This window comes from Strongylocentrotus purpuratus, unplaced genomic scaffold, assembly GCF_000002235.5.
Source record: "Strongylocentrotus purpuratus isolate Spur 01 unplaced genomic scaffold, Spur_5.0 spur5_scaffold_20, whole genome shotgun sequence".
Classification (NCBI taxonomy): domain Eukaryota; kingdom Metazoa; phylum Echinodermata; class Echinoidea; order Camarodonta; family Strongylocentrotidae; genus Strongylocentrotus; species Strongylocentrotus purpuratus.
The window spans coordinates 37,865,816-37,886,867 of record NW_022145606.1 but is presented as its reverse complement, the minus strand read 5'-3'; the positions used below and the strand labels follow the sequence as shown (position 1 = coordinate 37,886,867).

The 21,052-nt window shown below is 37.6% G+C and overlaps 1 protein-coding gene across 1 annotated transcript; it reads right to left on the bottom strand.

The window, feature by feature from the left end:
- Window positions 1-2,504: 2,504 nt before the first annotated feature.
- LOC585309 (steroidogenic acute regulatory protein, mitochondrial) lies at window positions 2,505-18,814 on the bottom strand. The gene is made up of 5 exons (XM_030993325.1): window positions 18,782-18,814; window positions 17,895-17,997; window positions 10,002-10,148; window positions 8,341-8,509; window positions 2,505-7,443 (listed from the first exon to the last, which is right to left on the bottom strand). Exons 1-5 carry the CDS (start codon window positions 18,810-18,812, stop codon window positions 7,165-7,167), a joined length of 729 nt encoding a protein of 242 aa, XP_030849185.1. The 5' UTR covers window positions 18,813-18,814; the 3' UTR covers window positions 2,505-7,164.
- Between the last annotated feature and the right edge of the window lie 2,238 nt (window positions 18,815-21,052).

Here is a 21,052-nt window from a genome sequence, read left to right as displayed (position 1 = left end):
TAGTTTGTGATATTCCGAGTCTGAAAATAGCGGGTTATTTGGCAAACTCAAGCTAATGAAGGCAGGGTAAGTGATGCCTTGATACGGGAGAGTATTTTCTTTTGAAAGTAGTGTCGGAGTGGGATTTCAAAATATGATTTGCTCTGAAATTGACCTTGACCTATTGACCCTGCTGACCTCAACTGACATTCCTGAAAATACACTCCATGAAGAAACTCTCCAATGTTTTAAATTAAATGTAACTTGAAAAATGCCACCAAAAAGATATATCCCTCTGCCACATTCCATTATATATCAGTGGATAAATATACAGAAGACTTCAAGATCATTAACTGTTTTCCAGTACTAGATTAATCTATACCAGTGATAAAAGGGTTGTCATGGAACTACTCAAGAGTGCGGATGAGTTATCTGCAAAGCCATTGTTGCACAAAGCAATCCTTCCACCAATTGGTGCATATTGTTTTGTGCAAAATTGTATGTTTGGCAAACAAGCGAATGTGCCGAGAGACGAGGAGAGCAACCAAAGTGTTAAATGAGGCTTGTTTCACCAATTATCTATTCCCCCCTCAATGGCGAATCCCAAAATAATATTTCTCATCCTAAACAAAGGGCAGTGGGGAAACAGTAAATATCTTTGTCATCAATTGGTGCTTAAAGCTAGCTCTCTAGAGTTGCTACTAAAACTAAGACTTTCCCTGTTTCCTTAAAGCCCCACTGTTCTACTTGTAGCTACTTGCATTGCTCCCTCTATATAGAAAACTTTTTCTTATGTTAGTTGAGAGCTGAGTTAATGAGATAGCCACCTGTCAGTGACCTCGCTGTGTGGTCTAATTCCTTCTGGCCCAGTAGTATTGACGGTCTTTAAAACATGATTATCTCATTTTGACATCAGAGGGATTTGGTAATCGGAATGCACAACATGAATTTTCTCTTTCCATCCCAGTATCGATTCAAGCTACACGTATGTATTCAGATGTGTGAAAATGTACACTTTACATTAGTTCATTACAGTCCATGGTAGCATTCCACGAAGCGGTCTTAAGTACAAATTGGCAGACAACTCTTTGAAGTGCGTGTATTTAATTTAACACATAGTTCAATAGGATATCAGTGAACTTGTACTTTGTGACGGTCTCGTGAAATTACCCTTGTTTACTTTATGTATAACATTTTCTGATACTTGTTGAGAAAATGCTTTTTTCCTAGCAAAATTAACATATTTGTGCATGTCAATATCATAATTACTTTGTGTGTATTATTGTTTACATCATATTTATCAAATGAAATGATTAAGATTTTATTATGTGTATAGTGTAATATATGCAAAATTGACATATTTGTGTATGTCAATATCAGGCAGATTACTTTGTGTGTATTATTATTTACATCATATTTATCAAATGGAAATGATTAAGATTGTATTATGTGTATATAGCATTGGATAACATCATCTTTATACTCTGTCTGTTGCAGGATAACAGAAACTGTTCTTTATATAAAAATTTGCCTTGAAATAAAAAGTGTTTTTGAAGATTAGAAAACTATATTTTGTATCATTATTCATACTCTGTACATATATGTCTCAGGTATCTTAACCATTGCTAGTGGCATGACAATATGCATCTTGAATGCACAAGGCACAATAGTTTGAATTTAAATTTAAGTTCTTATCTGAATGAAAGTTTAATTAATATTAAGCCTTATCAAGACAATAAACATATTTAACAAATCCATTTCGTATGAAGTTGGATCTACGTCTGTGTGAAAAAAAATGATCTTCAACATTTATAAATTGCACATTGCTGACGCAACTTCATGCAAGGATCATTTGCTAAACTACGTAACTTACTACAGTATAAGAAATACATTACATACATTTGATAGAAATACACACTGTTGAATATAAAGTTGGAATAGTTTGTCTTTACCTGGGGCCTGTTTCATAATGCTTGTTATCAAGAACAAATGATAGATTTCTATGACAAATTCGCTGTCGGCCAATCAAATGCCACGATTTTGGTAGCTTATAACAGTAATTGTAACTTGTTATTGATCACAAGTTTTATGAAACGGGGTCCAGCTTCATCAAATGGTTTGACAATAATTACGATTAATTCTTGATGTGTAAAGTTTACATCTTCTCTTAGAACTGTATTGATCAATCTAAAAAATCACAGAGTTGGGTCACTAAATCTGTGACAAGATTTAAACTGTATCTATCGAGCATAAATCGTTTTGTCACACTCATTTCATGAAAAGAGGTAAAGAAAGATTATTCCAACCATGTATATGTTAACCTAAAGCCTCGGGCACAAATCCTATTACGAACTGCTACGAACGATTTTCAGACAATGGAAATTCGGGAAGACAATGGAAAAACAGGGAGATTCGTACGAAATTATCGTTCGTTCAAACCTTTGTGACCGTAGCATTAGTGGTGTGCGTTTGTGGTCTAATTTGATAACCGTGACTGTCATAGAAACAAGGTACACAAAGTCATATTATTTTTTAACATAGGAATTTTTTAATTGACATTGCTTCACTATTTAAAACAAACATCACAATACTTTAAGTTTGGCCCTTCTGGCAGACCACCATAGCATTAGTAACAACAATGAGTGAGTTAGCAGACGGGTTTTGTCTCGTTTTGTTATAAGTTAACATTACGTGTTGCACGATAATATAAATTCAGTATTTATAATCCAGTTCTTTTCCAGTAACCCTTTGTTTATAGGCAATAGAAAACGGCTAATTGATATCTGTAACAACTCTCTACATCCTAGCGATAATACACAGCTAACATACAACCTATTCACTATAGTATACCTCTTTAATTTTTTTTCAATTTTTCTCCAATTTTTCTTTCGTCAAAAGTGCGCGATAAGACTCAATGGTAAATACAGATGAAGTGAGAAAAGAAGTCCATATATCAACAGTGAAACGTTTTCAGGCAGAACAAAAAAAAATCGACATGAAATGTTTATGAACAATATACATACATATTCCTTAATGTATAACTTGGTTTCTTTTTGTAATATATATATTTATATATCACAACGATGTTGGTCTTTTAAAAATTAAAGTCAAATGATACATACTGACTATATTGCAATGTACTGTAAGTAAGCAAGCTATATACTGTGTAAACCTATCCTTGTCGTTAGTTGGTCTCCGGCAAGGAAAGGGTTAAATAGCATTTCCTAACGACTACATCTAGATAGCGACTACTAGAGACTACCACATACAACACTAACTTTACCACGGTACACTATGGCAGTCCAGCACATCATATGATACATTTATGTACATCGTTACACAGCATTAGTCAATTAATAAATAAGAATTGCAGTTGCAAAAGGATTCTAATGCCACTGGTCATTATTCACACCACGCTGCAGGCTGCATGGTGATGCACAGCCTTGTGAGCTAGCTTTTTTCCCCCAAATCAGGCTTAATTGGAGATAACCCCTTTTAGCGCTGGTGAGGAGTAACAACCATGTGGCATTAAAGCCTTTATGTAACTCAACTCTTTTTCTTTTTGTTATCACGTGTCTCAAATGCTTTATCTTGCGTCTATATATAGATATATCTTTAGTGCTATTAAAATAAGACTTGTAATAATACAGAACAAAAGCAAGAACGTAATAAACGAAAGTTTCTAAAAGTTAAACTTAATTGCAAGAATGGTGACAAAATAAACGACACATTTAGTTCCATTCTGTAAAATGTGCAGCCATTGGAAATCTCATTAATGGCTCAACTAGAGCCACACATCATTCTACTTCTTTCCTAGTATCACACATGCTGATAGATCACTGTCATGAATAATAAATTACCTTCAAATAGAAGTGTGTTGTTGATATTGATACGCCGGGAAATACGTCTTGGTAACATCATGAACTGGTATTTTCCTGATTTTAAATGGTTTTAATAACGTTCAAAGATAATTCCAATCTCATCTTAAATTACAACTGTTACCTTATTTTATAATATGTCAGTCACTGTTATACATGCAATTGCTGAACTTTGAATTAATTACTTGGTCATCAGTTAACTCGACAGCTGTTAAACCGCTACAAAGACATTTCTAACCTTAGACCCTTTAGAAAAATTATACATTATCTAACATTTATACCAATGCAATATTAAATAATACTTTCCTCCAGCCCTCTCTCGCCCACGTTCACACTCAAATGCCCATTCACATTACCCATGATCCATCACGAGCTCACTCACATTCAAACGACATTAAAGTTAGTAGTTACATTATTCATATCCGTTCGGTATAAATAAGCGATAAGTCGGGTGAAGGTATATACACATATCAATCAGGTTGCATGCAAAAAAAAGCAAAATACAAACTACATGTAAGAATATCCACAGAAGAATATGCCCTTACACAAAACATAAAGCACTTTTAACATACACCGTTTTAACAACGATTAATGTTGATATACCGAATGCGAATTCTAATCGTAACGGAACTTAACACTTGAGGCCGTGCTGAATGTTACATCGCTATTCCTAAACGATAGAGAGTACCAAAGTGTGACGTCATAATAGCCAAGCTGTCAAGGTTGCATGCTGGGTCCAAACAATTTTGCGCTGAACAACGTGGCGGCGATCACCAAACACTGAATTTGCCTTGCTCCAGTCCGTTGCTTGGATGATTTCGCAGTGAACCTCATGCGCAGGCTCTGTTGTTTGGAACCATTCATCGACGACAAATTGCGCGAACATGGCGTTAGCACTTCAGTACTCTTTAGACCCTCGTTATGGCAAGCTTTGGTCATTAATACGGTTATGAAAAAATAAAAATAAAAAACGGAAATAAAAATGAAATCGAAGACGGAAGTACGGTGATAGGTATAAAAAGTAAAATATAAACATAAAACACAATATGAGACGCTTAAAACAACGGAAGCAACTTGCGTGGCAACATGGTACTTTCATATGCATAGCAGTTTGGTTTTCTTCTTCTGTCTTTCTCTATGTTCTGACCACCTAATGCGTATTAGAATAACATTCTATAATTATAGTAATATTAGGTCTGATCATCTGATGACAACTTTGTTGACAATTTCTGATTTTTGCTCACATATGAAACGGAATGTACAGCGGTCGTCTTGAGTAACACTGAGAATGCTGTTGTTGTTTATTAAAAAAGTGGTCCCTATACAGGATACCATTAATCAACCCAATACATGCCTCATCATGGCTTTGCTTTCATAGGATGGTTAACTTTACGTTATTACTAGCCCTAATGATTTGTAGTACTTCACATAGTTTGTACATGCAAAATGCTATCTATTGCAGATGTTTCGTTCTCAATATGCAGAATGAATAACCAAATTTGTGTACACAGTAGGATTTTATATATTATGCTTGCTACTTATGTTTGATATAGCTTATATAGTTCGTAGAAAATAGAAATAAATTTGGCGCCATGTTTGTCCCGATAATGTCATGTTTGTAAGGCAAAATCAAGGAGAATCTCTTTTTTTGGAGAATGATAGAATAACATTTCTCAGGTTTGAGGGTTGTTTCTGGCTGATTAAACTACGATTTTTTTTCCTTCACAAAATGGCTCGAAAACAATGATATCGCCGTTTCATTAAAAAATATCGAAAAGATGCCCTTCTTTGCTAATAAGCGGGGGGGGGGGGGGGGGGGGGTGTCTGCTATTTGCGGGGAAACTCTGGTTATATTCTCTTGTTATACTGTCATAAAAATCTAAACGTAAATTTTTAGCACCAGTCGTGATGTTACTTGAAAAAGTAGTCGGGTATAATTATAATGATAAGTAGGCCTATACTGGGTGTCATAAATATGATTTATGTGGTAAATGTACATCAATTAACAGACTTCTGCTTGGTAAAAATGACGTTTAGTCTAACATTATGACAATCTTAACAGTTATTAACAATTCTCTTTGCTTAGTATGCTAGAAAATACCACGACTAGTTAATATTACGTTCGATATCATACGTATATTCTCCCTAAACCTCCTAATTTCAATGTTTATATGTTTGAATATATTTGTCAAACAAAAAGAAGATTAAAAAAAGTGAATAAAAGAATATGTACACCGGAAGCCGTAAAATGAGAGAAACACATTTTGGTTTTACCCTTACCATTGTAAACCAAACACAAGGCACCATTCCTGTCGTTAATGAAAAAAAAAATTACAAAAACGATCACTTTCTAGCAGAATAATCTCACTGTAAAAACTCCAAACATTCTGACTAATGCTTTTTTCTCCACGTTTATCACAAGTCTATGAAAACCTTTGTAAAGCTATCTATTTCTCCTTTTTGTGTTTTATGTTTAGTATCCTACTTAGGAAAATGGATATAGGCCTAGTCTTTGTTGTAATAACTCACAGAAAATTGGAAGAAAAGAATTAAAGCCAGGCAAACTGAACTTTATCAACAACCAATTTTTTTAAAATTTGTATTATCTACAGAAAGATCTGACGATTTCCCATTCACAAACAGCAAAATGGTATGGCATTATTCTCTTTCCATTTGTCATTAGCGTAGTTTAGGCAATTTGCTTCATGATCGTGTCAAAATCAATATATTCGTCTATTACGAGTCTAACGCCCGATGCACACGAGTTGTCTCTTTGATGACGCAAGGTTGCGTCAGCGATTACCGTGGTTTTTGACGCACCGTGTGAGGGCGCTAGCTTACAGCATGTGCATGGAAAGTGAACAGCGCAAACGTTGCGTTTAGTTCCTGGCGTATGAGCTAATTGCCATTGCAGGTTCGACTGACGCAAACGAAATGACGCCCAGTGTGCAATGGACAAAAGAATCAAGAATTAACCCCCTGTATTGACGTAACAAAGGGAGGGGTGACGAAGTGTGCGTTTACACACGACGAACATGAGAAATCTGCGTTCACATCAAGAAGCATGTAATTCTCTCTTGCCACTTATCTACTTGTGGGAAACGTAACTTAACTACATCATACAGCGGTGATAGAGAACTATATACGTTAAAAGTAAGAACGCATCATTTAAATATCATCAATAAACAAGTAACGCTCTCCAAGCAAACAAATCAAACATCGGGTATGTGTTTGAAAAAATGTCCAATTTGATAAAACTTTCTCTTTCTCTCTCTCTAATCATTTTCCCTTCTTGCTTGAAGAAATCCTATTCTGCTGTTTCAGTGGCAGCGCCCTCTTCGGCGGGTTTCTCATCTGAGGCGGGTTTGTCCTCTGATGCCGCTTCCTCCTTCTTTTCTTCGGCGTTCGTCTCTTCGGCTTTCTCCTCGGCCTTCTCCTCGGCCTTTTCCGGTTCGGCTTCCCCGTTCTCGGCAGGTACCTCCTCTTCGGGCTTGGCTTCTCCTTCCTCTTCTTTGTTCTCCTCTTCACCTTCTGCCTTGCCGTCCTTCTTCTCCTTCTTATCCTGCCCCGTCAACTTCTTCCAGTACTGTGGGGAGAAAGTGAATTGGTGAGAATATTGGATGGAAACCATTAAAAAGAAGTTCCGGGAAATGTGAAAAACGAATTTGTGAGATTTGTCATTCTATATCATGTTAGTGTCGAAGGGTATCGTACAAAAGTTTTCCCCTGAAAAGGATTGCTGTTCACATGCCCTCGTATTCAAGATATGGCAAGGAACAGCTAAGGGTGTGGACGGCGTTTATTTGCCACATGTTGTATAGTCCCATTTCTGCGCGCGGCCCATGTGACTTTCAGGAAAACTTGACAAATGTCGTATAATTTAGATGATTCCAAAACCTCACATTATATATCAATATTTATTTCCTACCTGGTCAACCTTTCTCAATTGCTTTAATCAAAAAATCTTTTTCAATCCAATCTAAAACCTCAAATCACAAGTTTGTCTCGAACTTTTTGCCTGCTTTGGTAAATGAATAGAGCAACCAGTGGTCTGCCACAGGCGACTTTTATTACAATTATCATGCAGTATGCAAAATATAACCTACACTCAAACTTGGTGGTAGTTGAGGGTTCCAGCACCAGGCAAAGTCACCACAAAAGAAGGTTATGGGTATGAGCAACAAACGAAGAGAGAGGGAGATTAAGATAGATGGGTAGAGAGAGAGAGAGAGAGAGAGATGGGGTGGGAGTAAGCAGTAGAGAGCTACACAGAAAGAGAATGAACAAGAGGGAAAAGGAGAAGACAAGTGCGAAATATCGCCAGGGTCCCGTTGCATAAAACTTGTCACTTACTTAGCCATCAATGGTAACTTCCATGGAATACTTGATTTTGATTGGCTGTTGAGCAATGTTACCATGGTAGGCACCATTAATGGTAAGTCTTATGCAACAGGTCCCTGCTCGCTATTTTCATAAACTTTACCGTGTTGATGTCGTCATAAAGCGATACTGGGTAGCCGACCGTGACCTTGTTGACCATCATCTTGGGCATCCATCCTTTGAGATTGACCTGACCTACCCAGGTCACGTGGGTCGCGACCTCATCGCCCTCCTTAGGTCTGATCACAATGCCCATTACACCGACATCAGCCCTGCAAAGACAAACATCATGTGAGAGGCAGGCTAATTAGTATTACATATTTTACAAGTTGATATTTGTTACGATTACAAACCTTAAAGGCATCGTTTAACAATGTTAAATCTGATATGCATGGCACTATTTGTTATCATGTGTCTGTGATGTGGTGTAATATTGAAGCCCTGAAAAAAGTGCACTCCAAAATGATCATGAAGTGCATCAAAAAAGTAAAAATGTTTAAGTGACCAGTTTTACCATACTCATTTCCCCCAAGAATAGACTGCAGTGTTATAAAAACTGTTGGGATAACAGTTTTTGAAATTTCGTATTCCAATCATAAATATCGTGATAGTGACTGAGTGACTTAAAGGTTTATAATTATTATTGTAGCATGATCTAACTCCAGAATTTTGTTTAGAATCTGAGACAAAGATACCCAATTCCTTTAAAATGTTTCCTTTGTTGTTTCTTTGTTCCTTTTTTTGCTTATATTATGACACTCCCACACGCATTTTATAATTATATATCCAGTTAGAAATGTACGTGTACCGTATTTTAATTGATGGTTTTCTCTGGTGATTCAGTATTGTATATACATCGTTTCCTGATGCTATCTTGAATGCGTAAGTTGAAACTTTGTGTACAAATACAAATCTTATGTGTTTTGTTTTTGCTCTATAACGTTTTACGGCTATCAGAGAAGCCCTATGTTTACTATTACAAATCCGATTACAAATATCACTTGCTATTTGTTGTTGGGTGATTTGTTCGTGAAATTTAATAGTATTTTTGTACTTTTACGTTGTTTGATGGTTATATATCTGGTGTACAAGACAGACCTTATAAATGGCAATCATTACAAATATCATGTTTCTTATTCAAGCCTTATGTCATCACTCCTCAGCTGTTGGGGGTTTGATCAGATGATAGAGATATTTGTTAAGGATGGTGTTGCAGAGTGCTTTTACGTCATTAGCTGATACTCTGTTATGTCTAAGGGTTAAACGTTATGTCTTCCTGACAAAAGCTACGTCTACCATGACAAACATTATAGTACTACCTTATGTTTACCAATACAAATCTTATGTGTCCATTAGGTAATGAGATATTTAATGTCATATATATATATATATACCACTACCAAACTTATGTGTCCATTGTGTTTAATGTGGTTGTTCACATTGTGATGTTTAATGTCTTTATTATATCTTCCACTACAAACCTTATTAATCTATTTTGTTAGGTGATTATTCATACTATGATATTTAGTGTCTTATATCAACCACTACAAACCTTATGTGTCTATATTGTTAGGTTGGTGTTAATATTGTGTATTTAGTGTCTTATATCTACCATTACAAACCTTATGTAACAATGTTGTTAGGTCGTGGTTCATATTGTGATAATGAAAGTCTTGTATCTACCACTACAAACCTTATGTGTCTATATTGTTAGGTGGTGGTTCATATTGTGATAATGAATTTCTTATATCTACCATTACAAACCTTATGTGTCCCTTGCTGGTGGGTGGTTTGCTCGGGTGATTGCAGCTCTTGTAGAGGATGGTATGGCGGATGGGTTCTTCATCTGATCTTACTACGCAGCATTGGACAACATCACGATCATCGCAGGCGGTTGGCATCTTGAATACTCTGCAAGGTGACCATTAAGATGAAAGACTTATACATCAGCAAATATCAATTAGCATTAGTGAAAGAATCAAACACTTATGAGAAATACATCTACTATGGAATAGCAATGTTTTCTTTGAAGCTCGGACACGTTACCTACACAAATTACCCTTGCAACAAATATTTTAAAAAATAATTAAACGGTGGAAGCTAAACAGTGCTACAATCAACTATTGCTTAGTGTATTTGCAGCGTCAACAAATGAAACAAAAAGTAAACTCGATAAGAAATCGAGAATTCGCAGACAAAAAATAAACATTTGGGTAAACTGAGAGTGAGGATGGGGGGGGGGGGGGGTGGGCGAGTACCCCCTCGGTTAATTGATTAGTAGGGACTTTTAGATTTGCACGTCGACATAGTGGACGTCCTTTTAATGCAATGTGACTTCCTTTTAAGGCACCGTCATTGCCTTAAAAGGACGTCACACTTAGCAGTCCACTATGTCGACGTGTAAATCTAAAAGTCTCTAATAATTTAATGACAATGAAAAGAGCGTCGTATCGTAAACACAACGTCAAATTAAATATGTTCAGCTTGGACAGTGGCCAAGTATGTTGTTTTCAAACGCAAGCGGAGTTACGTGGGAGACAGGATGGGTTCGAGTGCTTCACAAATAATACACTTCAGAATCGTCACAACTAAAATAGACAATCGCCCTCAGATTTTGTCCTTGAAATGGTTCAGGTTTTTGACAGAAAAACACTTGAAGTACTTGGTCAATGTTTTTAAAAATCAAGGAAACTGTCTCTATAGTGATTTATCCATATTATACTATGAATGACGATTGAGTGGTTCGAATAAATCAAACAAAAACAAGCCTAAATCAATAATGTTTGCTCTGTAGGTACTTACATTTGATTCATCTGTATGACGTTACGTTATTGAAAGATGAATAAACCACTGTAAATTGTGTCAATTACCAACCATAATCTTATGCCTGAAATAATCCTGGAGAACGTTTCCTGAAACTTATTTTCTATAACAAATGCTAAACTTCTATGACAAATTTGCTCTCAGCCAATCAGATGCCTTGATTTCAGTAGCTTATAACAGTAGCTTGTAACTTGTTATCGATATCAAGTTTTATGAAACAGGGCCCAATAGTGGGCGTCTAATTGGGATCCAATAGTGTTTGCAACGCTAGTATAGGCGTATCCAATACATATACAATTTAGAAACCAAACAAAATATATATTCGTTTAAAGACATTGATAAAGGGGAAAGGGATGGGATTGGGTCCTGTTCTTCAAGTAGATCTAAGCTTTGGAAATAAAATATGATTGAATTTTCTTTGGAAACTCCGAAAAAGGCGGAGGGGTTGAGGGGGGGGGGGGGGTTGGAACCGCACAATGCTAGAAAATGCAATAGCAGTCAAACGCCTCTTCGTACATGACATGTAGTAAGTAGATTGGTAATATAATTAAAACAATTCTTCCTGATATTGTCAGACTAATGTTTCCTCGCCAATTATATACGAAATCAATAAAATAAATATGATCTTTTGTTTCCTTCTCAGACCTGTCAAACATATTTATACACTGTATCAAGGAGTGACTGTTAATATCTTTAATAGGCCATTTAAGCTAAATAAATATTATGCTCTCTGGAATATGATACATCTACATGCATAACTAAGTACGCTTCGTAAGGTTTTTTTTTCTATGCGCATGTAAATACGGAAATAGTCAAAATGTAGACACACATATGTTTCAGCTCTTGAATGTATCTAAATAATAAAACGTTAAGTGTCAAGTTAACACTCAGCAATATGTCATTTTCGTTATGTTATCAAATTTGATGCACAAATCTGTGTTAAGTGCCTAGTTATAAATCCTTGAGTTCACTTGTTACGAATAATTGTATTTCAATATTCAGAATGCGAATTAGATATATTACGAGTTGATAGGTAAGGCAATCCATAATATTTGTCTCGCCAAAGCAGCCATTGATTATATGCAATACGTTTTCTGATTATTGAAATACAATTATTCGTTGCAAGTGAATTAAATAATTTGTAACGAATTAAGCAATGTGTGCATTAAATTTGATTACCCTATGAAAATGGCCTATTAGAGTTTAGCAATTACTGAGTCCCAGTGATTTCATGCAAAATATATGTTTACCAATCTTATGCATAGGCCTACTTATTGAAGAAAATAATTATGTTGGCAACTGAAAAGATTGCCAAGGGGTTGCCAGACATAGCAAGAGCTAGTGTATGCAAAGCGGATTCTATCTAAAGAGATGCCAGTATGTATTGCAGGTATCCTCTTTCATAGAGGAAGTTCTACAGAGTTCTACAGAGAATCATGCATAATTTGAAATACATTACTATTTTTATTAACGAGGGGGGGGGGGGGGGGGGGGGGGGGGTGGGGGGTTCATAAAAACTAAGATTGACTTTAAGTTGGACCTAACTATGGCAGGCCGTTCATGCCACTGTTTTGCTCTCACCATTTCACTGGCATTGGTCTCTGATGGGACGTCCAAATCATGGTCCCAAATCTACATCATTTACATTAGTTGATAATTAATTATTGGAGGTAAATATAACATCTAAATAACATAATGGTGAGAGCAACTAGTTGCATGAACGGCCTGTCATAGTGAAGTCCAACTTAAAGTCGATCTAAGTCTTTGTGAAACACTCCCCTGGGGACCGTTTCATAAAACCTTTTATCTATAACAAATGCTAAATTTCTATGACAAATTTGCTCTCAGCCAATCAGATGCCATGATTTCAGTAGCTTATAACAGTAGCTTTTAACTTGTTATTGATATCAAGTTTTATGAAACAGGGTCCAGGTCTATTGTAACCTACAGATAACTGTCTGACCTATAAGACTACGCGCCAGCTGCTAAAATGGCGGACAATGGCACTTCTTATCCTGTTTGTTTTCTAAACATTCACCATACAAAAGAACGGGGAAATCACATCCACAGGCTTGTATCAAATTCCATCAATATTGCCAGCCCTAACCGACTTTCGTTTCTTAAGGAATCTGCAACCGACCCCGGTGGAATGCGAACCTTGAACTCACAGTGAAAAGAAAAGAGTCTGTCCCGCCATTTTAATATAGTTTTAATGCACGCCCAGTCACATATGAACAGTTGGACCAGCACGGGAGATCAAACCCCGCCCCTGCATGCTTGGTGGATGGAACGAGTGGTTTGCGTGTAATGAGCCACGGTTCTTGCAGGGGCCGAGTACGGGTGCACTGGGTACATCTCTGAATGACCGCTAGTACGATATTGCAGCCTTAAAGAGAAGGCTAAGTTCATAAAGTTGAAAAAAATATGTGTGAGTTTTCCCATACGTTTCATGCTAGTAGTGGATGAGCATCAAGATTTCAAAAAGGTCCCCAGGAAACGATTACTATTAAGATGTCCTCATGTTTTAAATATGACAAGAAATAGCTTTAGATTTGGGCCAGAGTTTCCCATGTGTGTGTGTGTGTAGGGGGAGGGGTGCGAGGCCTAGTACCTCTGTTGCATTTCTCTCTGCAAATCAGCCGGGGTAAATTTCAGAACATTTTAATGATTCCAAGTCCTAAAGATAATAATGAGTTGTGAAAGGACAACAATAATAATTGAGCTTTCTCATAATTTGTATAACATTGTGAAAATAAATATTACAGAGTATGGAAACCCCTTGCAAAGGATTGCACTTTAAATGTATTGATATTCGGAATATGACACGAAACTTGTTATCAATGTGAGTTGAAGTTCGACATATTCATTTCTGTGTGCAGTGCTTCAGCTTGTGCATGTGATTTTCGGCAAGGAGACAATTTCTCAACAGTTTGATGATTATAGAATATCACAGCAAATCAACTTTTCCCAATACGTTCAAAGGCAATCTCTTTAACAATGAAATGGCATGGCCATGGCCCCGTCTCATTGATCCGAATCAATCGTAAGTCCTCTAATCAATCACAAGTTTGCAGTCCATATATCTTATGTTTATAGTTGCGATTGATAATAATATATCTGTAAAGCGCTTAGGTACATCGTTGGATCGGTGTATTGAGCGCTATATAAAAAACCGGATTATTATTATTATTATTATTATTATAAGTTGCGATTAATCTGTTTATTAGACGGGGCCCCAAAACCCAACTTTATCCTTAATTAATCCGAACACTGGCTGTACATCCACTCTCTCTCCCTTCCTCCTCCCTTTCCAATGAAAGCCGATGTATTTTCGCGGTTTAGGGCAGAACAATCGTTAAAGTAAAATGGCTAAAACAATTTTCACAAGGCCTTGCCTTTATGATATCTTGTTACATTTCTTCCACGACTCGATGCCGTATAATCATACGCGTGTATGCGGTAAACTTTCAAAAATGAGATCTATAGAGCGAATCTACGGTTACAGACCACAATAAATGTTCATTCTCTTTCAGTGTATTAACCTGCTCAGGACAATTTCCCTTCTTCTGTGGTTTGATTCAATCACTTTTGAGTCATACCCCGATGGAATAATACCGCATGCATTATCGGAACAAGAATATTTCTGCACATAGTGTATTCAGTTTTGTGTAGCAACTAGGGGGTTCGATGTCAGACGTTCTTTGATGATTTAATACAAATATGAAGATCATTAAATTGGCAACATATTGATTCCACACCGTTTTTCAATACCGATTCGCATTTAATAAATTAATAAAAAATTAAGTAATAAACTATTGAAAAATAATAATATTAATTATAATAATAACGATACTGATGTTGATAATGATGACGATAATAATACAAATAACAATGATAAAAATAATAATAATAACAATGGAATTATAATATCATAGATTATACAAATAATCGTAATGTTTAGTAAACATAATAAGAATAACAATATTCTTTTATTAACAAACAACTGCAGCCTGTAAACACCGAAAGGAGGTTGAGGAAGGGGCTGGAGATGGCAGGCGCGGATCCAGGGGGGGGGGGGCCGAGCGTGCCTTGGCCCCCCCCCCCCCCGCAAAAAAAAAAAAAAAAGAGAGAGAGAAGGAAAAGAAGGGAAAGAGGAGAGAAAGGGAAACAAAGAAGAGGAAGAAGAAAAGAAAAGAGGGAAGAAGGAGATTGGGGGGGGGGGGAGGACTTGCCTCCCCCTTCCCCCCCCCCCCCATAAAAAAAAATAAAGAGAAGGAAGGAAAGGGAAAGAAAAAATATAATGAGGAGATAAAGGGAAGGACAAAATAGGAAGAAGAAAAGAAAAGAAGGGGGATATCAGTTGCAATTTTCCCGCCAACAAGTTGTGGATCGAGGGGGGGGGGGGCAAAAGACCTATAGCCTCCCCCCCCCCGTCCCCGCTAAAAAAAAGAGAGAAGGAAGGAAAAGGAAAAGAGGAGAGCTAAAAGGGAATAAAAAGAGGAAGAAAAAAAAAAAGGGAGAAAAGAAGCGGAGATCAGTTGCGGTTAATCCCGCCAACAATGTGTGGAGCGGGTTGGGGACCAAAATGACCGTGCCCTTCCCCTCCCCAGCAAACCTAAAAGAGAGATAAGGAAGGGAAGGGAAAGTGAAAAAGGAGAGAAAGGGAAAGGAAAAAAAAAGAGAATGAAGAAAGGTAAGGGATATCAGTTGCAATTTTCCCGCCAACAAGGTGTAGATCGGAGGGGGGGGGGGGGCACTGGCATACTGATAGGGGAGGGGGGGGGGGGGGGGGGGTTGGAGAAATAGAATTCAAACGTGGTTTATTTATAATTCCATAACGGTGGTTAACAAATAATGCTGAAATGATAATTTTCCTCACTTCATGCGTTTGTTAGAAAATGACAAATTCCGAAATTTACAGCCAGGCAAGAAAATGCTTCTTGAGATGCCTACATATCAGGGCCTGCGGAACGGCGGGGATCGGGATCCTCGAGCCCCTCCCCCCACACTTTCTTTGAAAAAGTATATTAAAGAAAAATAGAAAGAAAGAGAGCGAGAAAGAAAAAATAGTTAACTGCCTGTGTCACATTATAATGGGGTATCAAAATATGCTCTGCCCCCTGGATTCCACCTAGGGCCCTAAGGCGGGCCCTTAGATGCTCATATGACGGTCATTTAATGCCTAAAACCCCTGATTTCTGGGGGCTCTGCCCCTGGACCCCACGCCAAATAGTGTCCTGCTAGTGTCACAAATAATAAGGTATCAAAAATGCTCATATGACCGTAATTAAACGCCTAAAACCCCTGAGCTTCTGGGGGCTCTGCCCCTGGACCCAACCAAGAGCCCTTAGGCGGACCCCTTGATACTCATCTGACCGGAATTGAGCGCCTAAAACCCTTAAGATTCCGGGGCTCCGCCCCCTGAACCCCAAGCCAATTAGTGACCTGCCATTGTAACAATTAGGTATCAAAATAATGCTCATCTGACCGTAATTAAATGCCTAAACTCCTGAACTTCCGGGGCTCTGCCCCCTGGACCCCGTCTAGGGCGCTAAGGCGGACCCCTGAATGCTAATCTGATCGTAAATTAAAACCTTAAACCCCTGAGCTTCCGGGGCGGACAAGGTATCAACATATGTTCATCTGACAGCAGGCGCGTAGGGGGCGGTGGGGTGGTCCCCCAATAAACGCCGGCTAAAAAAGAGAGGAGTGTAAAGGAAGAGGTCGTAGGAAGAAAAGGGAATAGACAAAGAACATATTTGAAATTCAGACAAGGATTAAGAGTCGAGAACGGTACAACGAATCGTCTTCATTCTCTAAAAATTAAATGAAACGTCGAAGCGGGGGGAAAACTGAATTTAGACAAGGATTAAGAGTCGAGAACAGTACAACGAATCGTCTTCTTTTTTTAATGATTTAATGAAACGTAAAAGCTTCCGCGCTTCGCGGGGGAGGGGGAAAACTGAATTTAGACAAGGATTAAAAGTCATAACGGTAAAACGAATCGTCTTACTTCGCTAATGATTTAATGAAACGTAAAATCTGTATTCAGACGAGGATTATTTTCGAGAACGGTACAACGAATCGTCTTCTTTCTCTAATGATTTAATGAAACGTACAAGCTTCCGCGCTTCGTGTGGGAGGGAGGAGGGGAAAACTGAATTCAGATGAGGATTAAGAGTCGAGAACGGTACAATGAATCGTCTTCTTTCTCTAATGATTTAATGAAACGTAAAAGCTTGCGAGCTTTGCGCGGGAGAGGGGGATGAATGAACGAGGATTAAGAGTAAAAACTGTACAAGGAATCGTCTTCTTTTTCTAATGATTTGATGAAACGTAAAAGCTTCCGCGCTTCGCGCGGGAGGGGAAAAACTATTTTCAGACGAGTAGGCACGTACGGAAGGGGGGGAGGGGGTTAGGGGGTTGACCCTCCCCCCTTCGGTTTTTTATGTGTGTATTTTGGAGCAACCCCCCCCCCCCCCCCCCCCCCTTATCTGTGATTTTTTTTTTTTTTTTTTTTTTTAATTAAAAAAAAAAAAAAAAAATATGCCAATGGCTGACCTAAAAAAGGTGACCTCACCCCCCCCCAACGGAACAAAATGTCATATTTTCAAATTTCGAGAAAAAAAAAAAGTGTCCTCTTTCCCCCCCCCCCCCCCCCCCCCCCCCCCCCCCCCCCCCCCCCCCGCTTATTTAGCGGCTGGCTGAGTCGTTACGATTTTTTTTTCGGACCAAAAAAAAAAAAGTGGGCCCCCCCCCCTAAGAAATCCTGGATCCGCGCCTGGGAGATGGGATGGGGGACAGGGGAGGGGCAGGGGGGGGGTGGTTACTTACGTGTAGACGACTTTGAAGTCTTCCTTCTCTTCCAAAACCTCGAATGTTGGCGACTTCTTGTTCCACTTCCGCCTCTGTTCGGGATCGGTGAAGAATTCAAGCACTGCAGACAAAATAGAAAATAAGACAAATGTAATTTAAAGGGAATCTGTGAGATGTAAGTAATAGATATTGAGCATCATTGAATATGTGTACTTTATATATCTTTTCAAGTTTAAAACTCAGCTGGCCTAAAGCAGCGAAAGCATTTTGGGAATAACCTTTACATGTTAACATGACTTTAGTCATGAGATTATAATTATATGTGTTATATGCAATGTCTTGTTAAATTCAGTTAGGAAAAAGAGATAAATCAGGCTAACAATCGTCTGCGGTTTCATGCACTTTTCTACGAACTCGCTAATAGAAAATCGATTATTCATAGCAACTTTACTCTTTGCAGACGAACTGAAATAACCACTACAAAGCAACGAGTTCTGGAGATATTTCCGCTTGTATACGTTTGTTTTCCTCACCAATGCAGATCCCCTAGATAACAACCAATGTTTGATAGTGTATAACCGAAAAACGAATTGTGTTAGTTATACAAAATCTATAATATTAATTTTAGCGTGATTTGCAATCCGTTATATAATTTTGCTTAGCATTATGATAATATCATTTTTGTCATTGTTAATTATTGTAATATTATATCAAATTTCGGAAAAAAAGAAGAACGAAAAAAAGGGGTAAAACCTAAACACGACACTTTTTGACTCCTTAGATCCCGTCCTGGCGAGAGATATATAGTAACAGTATAATTTTGAATACCTTATTTGTTCAACACATGTTTTCACACAAATTTGATAATTAATAAATAAATAATAATAACAGAAGAAATCACGTACCTTTGTCCACTGGGATGCCGGTGAAGTCCATTGAGGCCTGTGGCATTGATAGATAGATAGTAGGATATATCGATACATAGAGTAGAGAGATAAAGAAAGAAAAATAGATAGACAGATAGAGTAACAGATATATAGAAAGATAGATAGATAGGTAGAGTAGAGAGATAAAGAAAGAAATATAGATATATAGATCGCCGCATACAGCGAAAGAGAGAGAAGATGAAGGGAAAGAGAGAGGGAGAGAGAGAGAGAGAGAGAGATAAAAACGTTAATCAATACACAATATTTGAGGGATTAAACATTGATTATAAAGCAATCTAAACCGTATACCAGACGGTTATTAATAACCACTGACCCAATGCAACTTGTCACGATTTATCATAAAATTGCTCAACTAGATAATTAACAAAGCGAAACGAATGACAAACAACCTATGAATCATGCGATAGAGGTAATCTATTTTGTGTTATTCCGAGAAAAAATGGTTATATGCATACATCGTGATAGAGTGAAACGTTATGATCAAGGATAACGTTGAGTTCTGGGCCCCGTTTCACAAAACTTGTCATCAGTGAAAAATGACAGTTTGTGTGATAAGCTACTGAAATCCTTGCTTCTGATTGGTTATCAGCAGATATGTCACTTATTTTTGTCATTTGAAATGTGAAAATAGGCTTGGTGAAACCGGTCCCTGGTCGTGCGATTGCATTGTGAAAGAAACTGTCTGGAAACTATCAATCAATAGTTTTTATAAGAAGAAAAATCAAAGCAAATAAAATTAATACAACAAAACAGTCAAAATACAGAGCAATTAATGTCATGGCCAATGTACTAAAACATGTTTCACTTTAAAATTTATATAAAATTAAAAAATAGTACTCAAATAAAAGCCTATGATGGCTTTATGAGACAAAGTTCTCACTAAGATTCATGATTGATTATTATTGCGCATAGAGTCTAACAAATACGACAAAAATAAGTAACTTATTGTGGAAAAGAGGGATTTGGAAGATAAAGGCTGATTCTTTTAAAGGTATTTATAATACAAAATACGGTTTCTGTCTTTTTTTAATGTATACACTATTCTCGTATAAGCGTATGACATATGTAATAGTGTACACACAATTTGGTAGAGTATTTCTTACGTATTCTTTTAAAGAATGAAGTATTCGTACATGTATGTATACTAATATACATAAATAACACACATTGGTACATTAACAACAAGTGTATAGAATGACCACGTGCAAGATTCCAGACACATGCTGCGCGCCGCACACACCCATTTTCCGCCACCTTGTATTTAGGTAATGCGTGTGTATATTTGTGTGGATGGGAAGTTAAGTGTATATGTAAATGAAATGTGCGCCATGCATTAGACACATTCAATGCGCTTGCAATAAGATGTCTGCATCTTGGAATCATTGCTGGAGTTTCGGTCATTTCTAAACCAGCATTGCGAAATCTTGCGGCGTAATGATGATTTCTCCCATTAGTTCATCATTCGCATTATTGTACTGCTGGCTTTTTATTGACGATAAAACGGAAGTTTCGTTTTTTTCTAGTTTCTTTTGTAAACTTGGTATCCTGATAAAATAGTATTTCTACTGTTTCTCCCCCTTTTCCCCCTTATTTTTCCCTCTCTCTTTCCATCCCCTCTGTTCTCGTTTTCTCATCACTCTCTTTCTTTCTCTTGTCTATCTATCCCCTTCTCCTCTGGTTTCCCATCTCTCTATCTCACTGTTCCTTCTCCTTTAACCCTCACATGTGTATTTCGCTTCATTTCCGCCTCACCCTGTCTTTCTCACTCCCCCTCCACCGTCTCTCCCTTTAATTCTCCTCATATCCTACACAGCTCAGCGATTAGACTATCCGTATATCGTCAAACATCGGCCATGTCACATAACGTCTTGCGATTTATGAGAATTCCCTACAGCATTGTCTCATTTAATATGATTTACAGGTCTTATAACAGGATCTTTATATGAGCGCCCAGGTCCGGTTGAAGCAGGGATCAATTTCGACCCTGTTTTTACTCCCTCCGTTTTCTCTTGGAAGCTCTATTGGCTTTTATCTCTATAATGATACGATTCCGGGGGTATGTTTTCCTGCCTAATATCCGGTTCCTTTGTAATGTATCTGTCTTGTCATTAATGCTTATATTTATAGCCAAGATCATATTTTTCGACGAACACGATAGAGTTTTTCTCTGTAACAAGCCCCACCCCTCCCCACCCTCTCTTTCTTACCCCTCTCCCATCGTATTCTTGC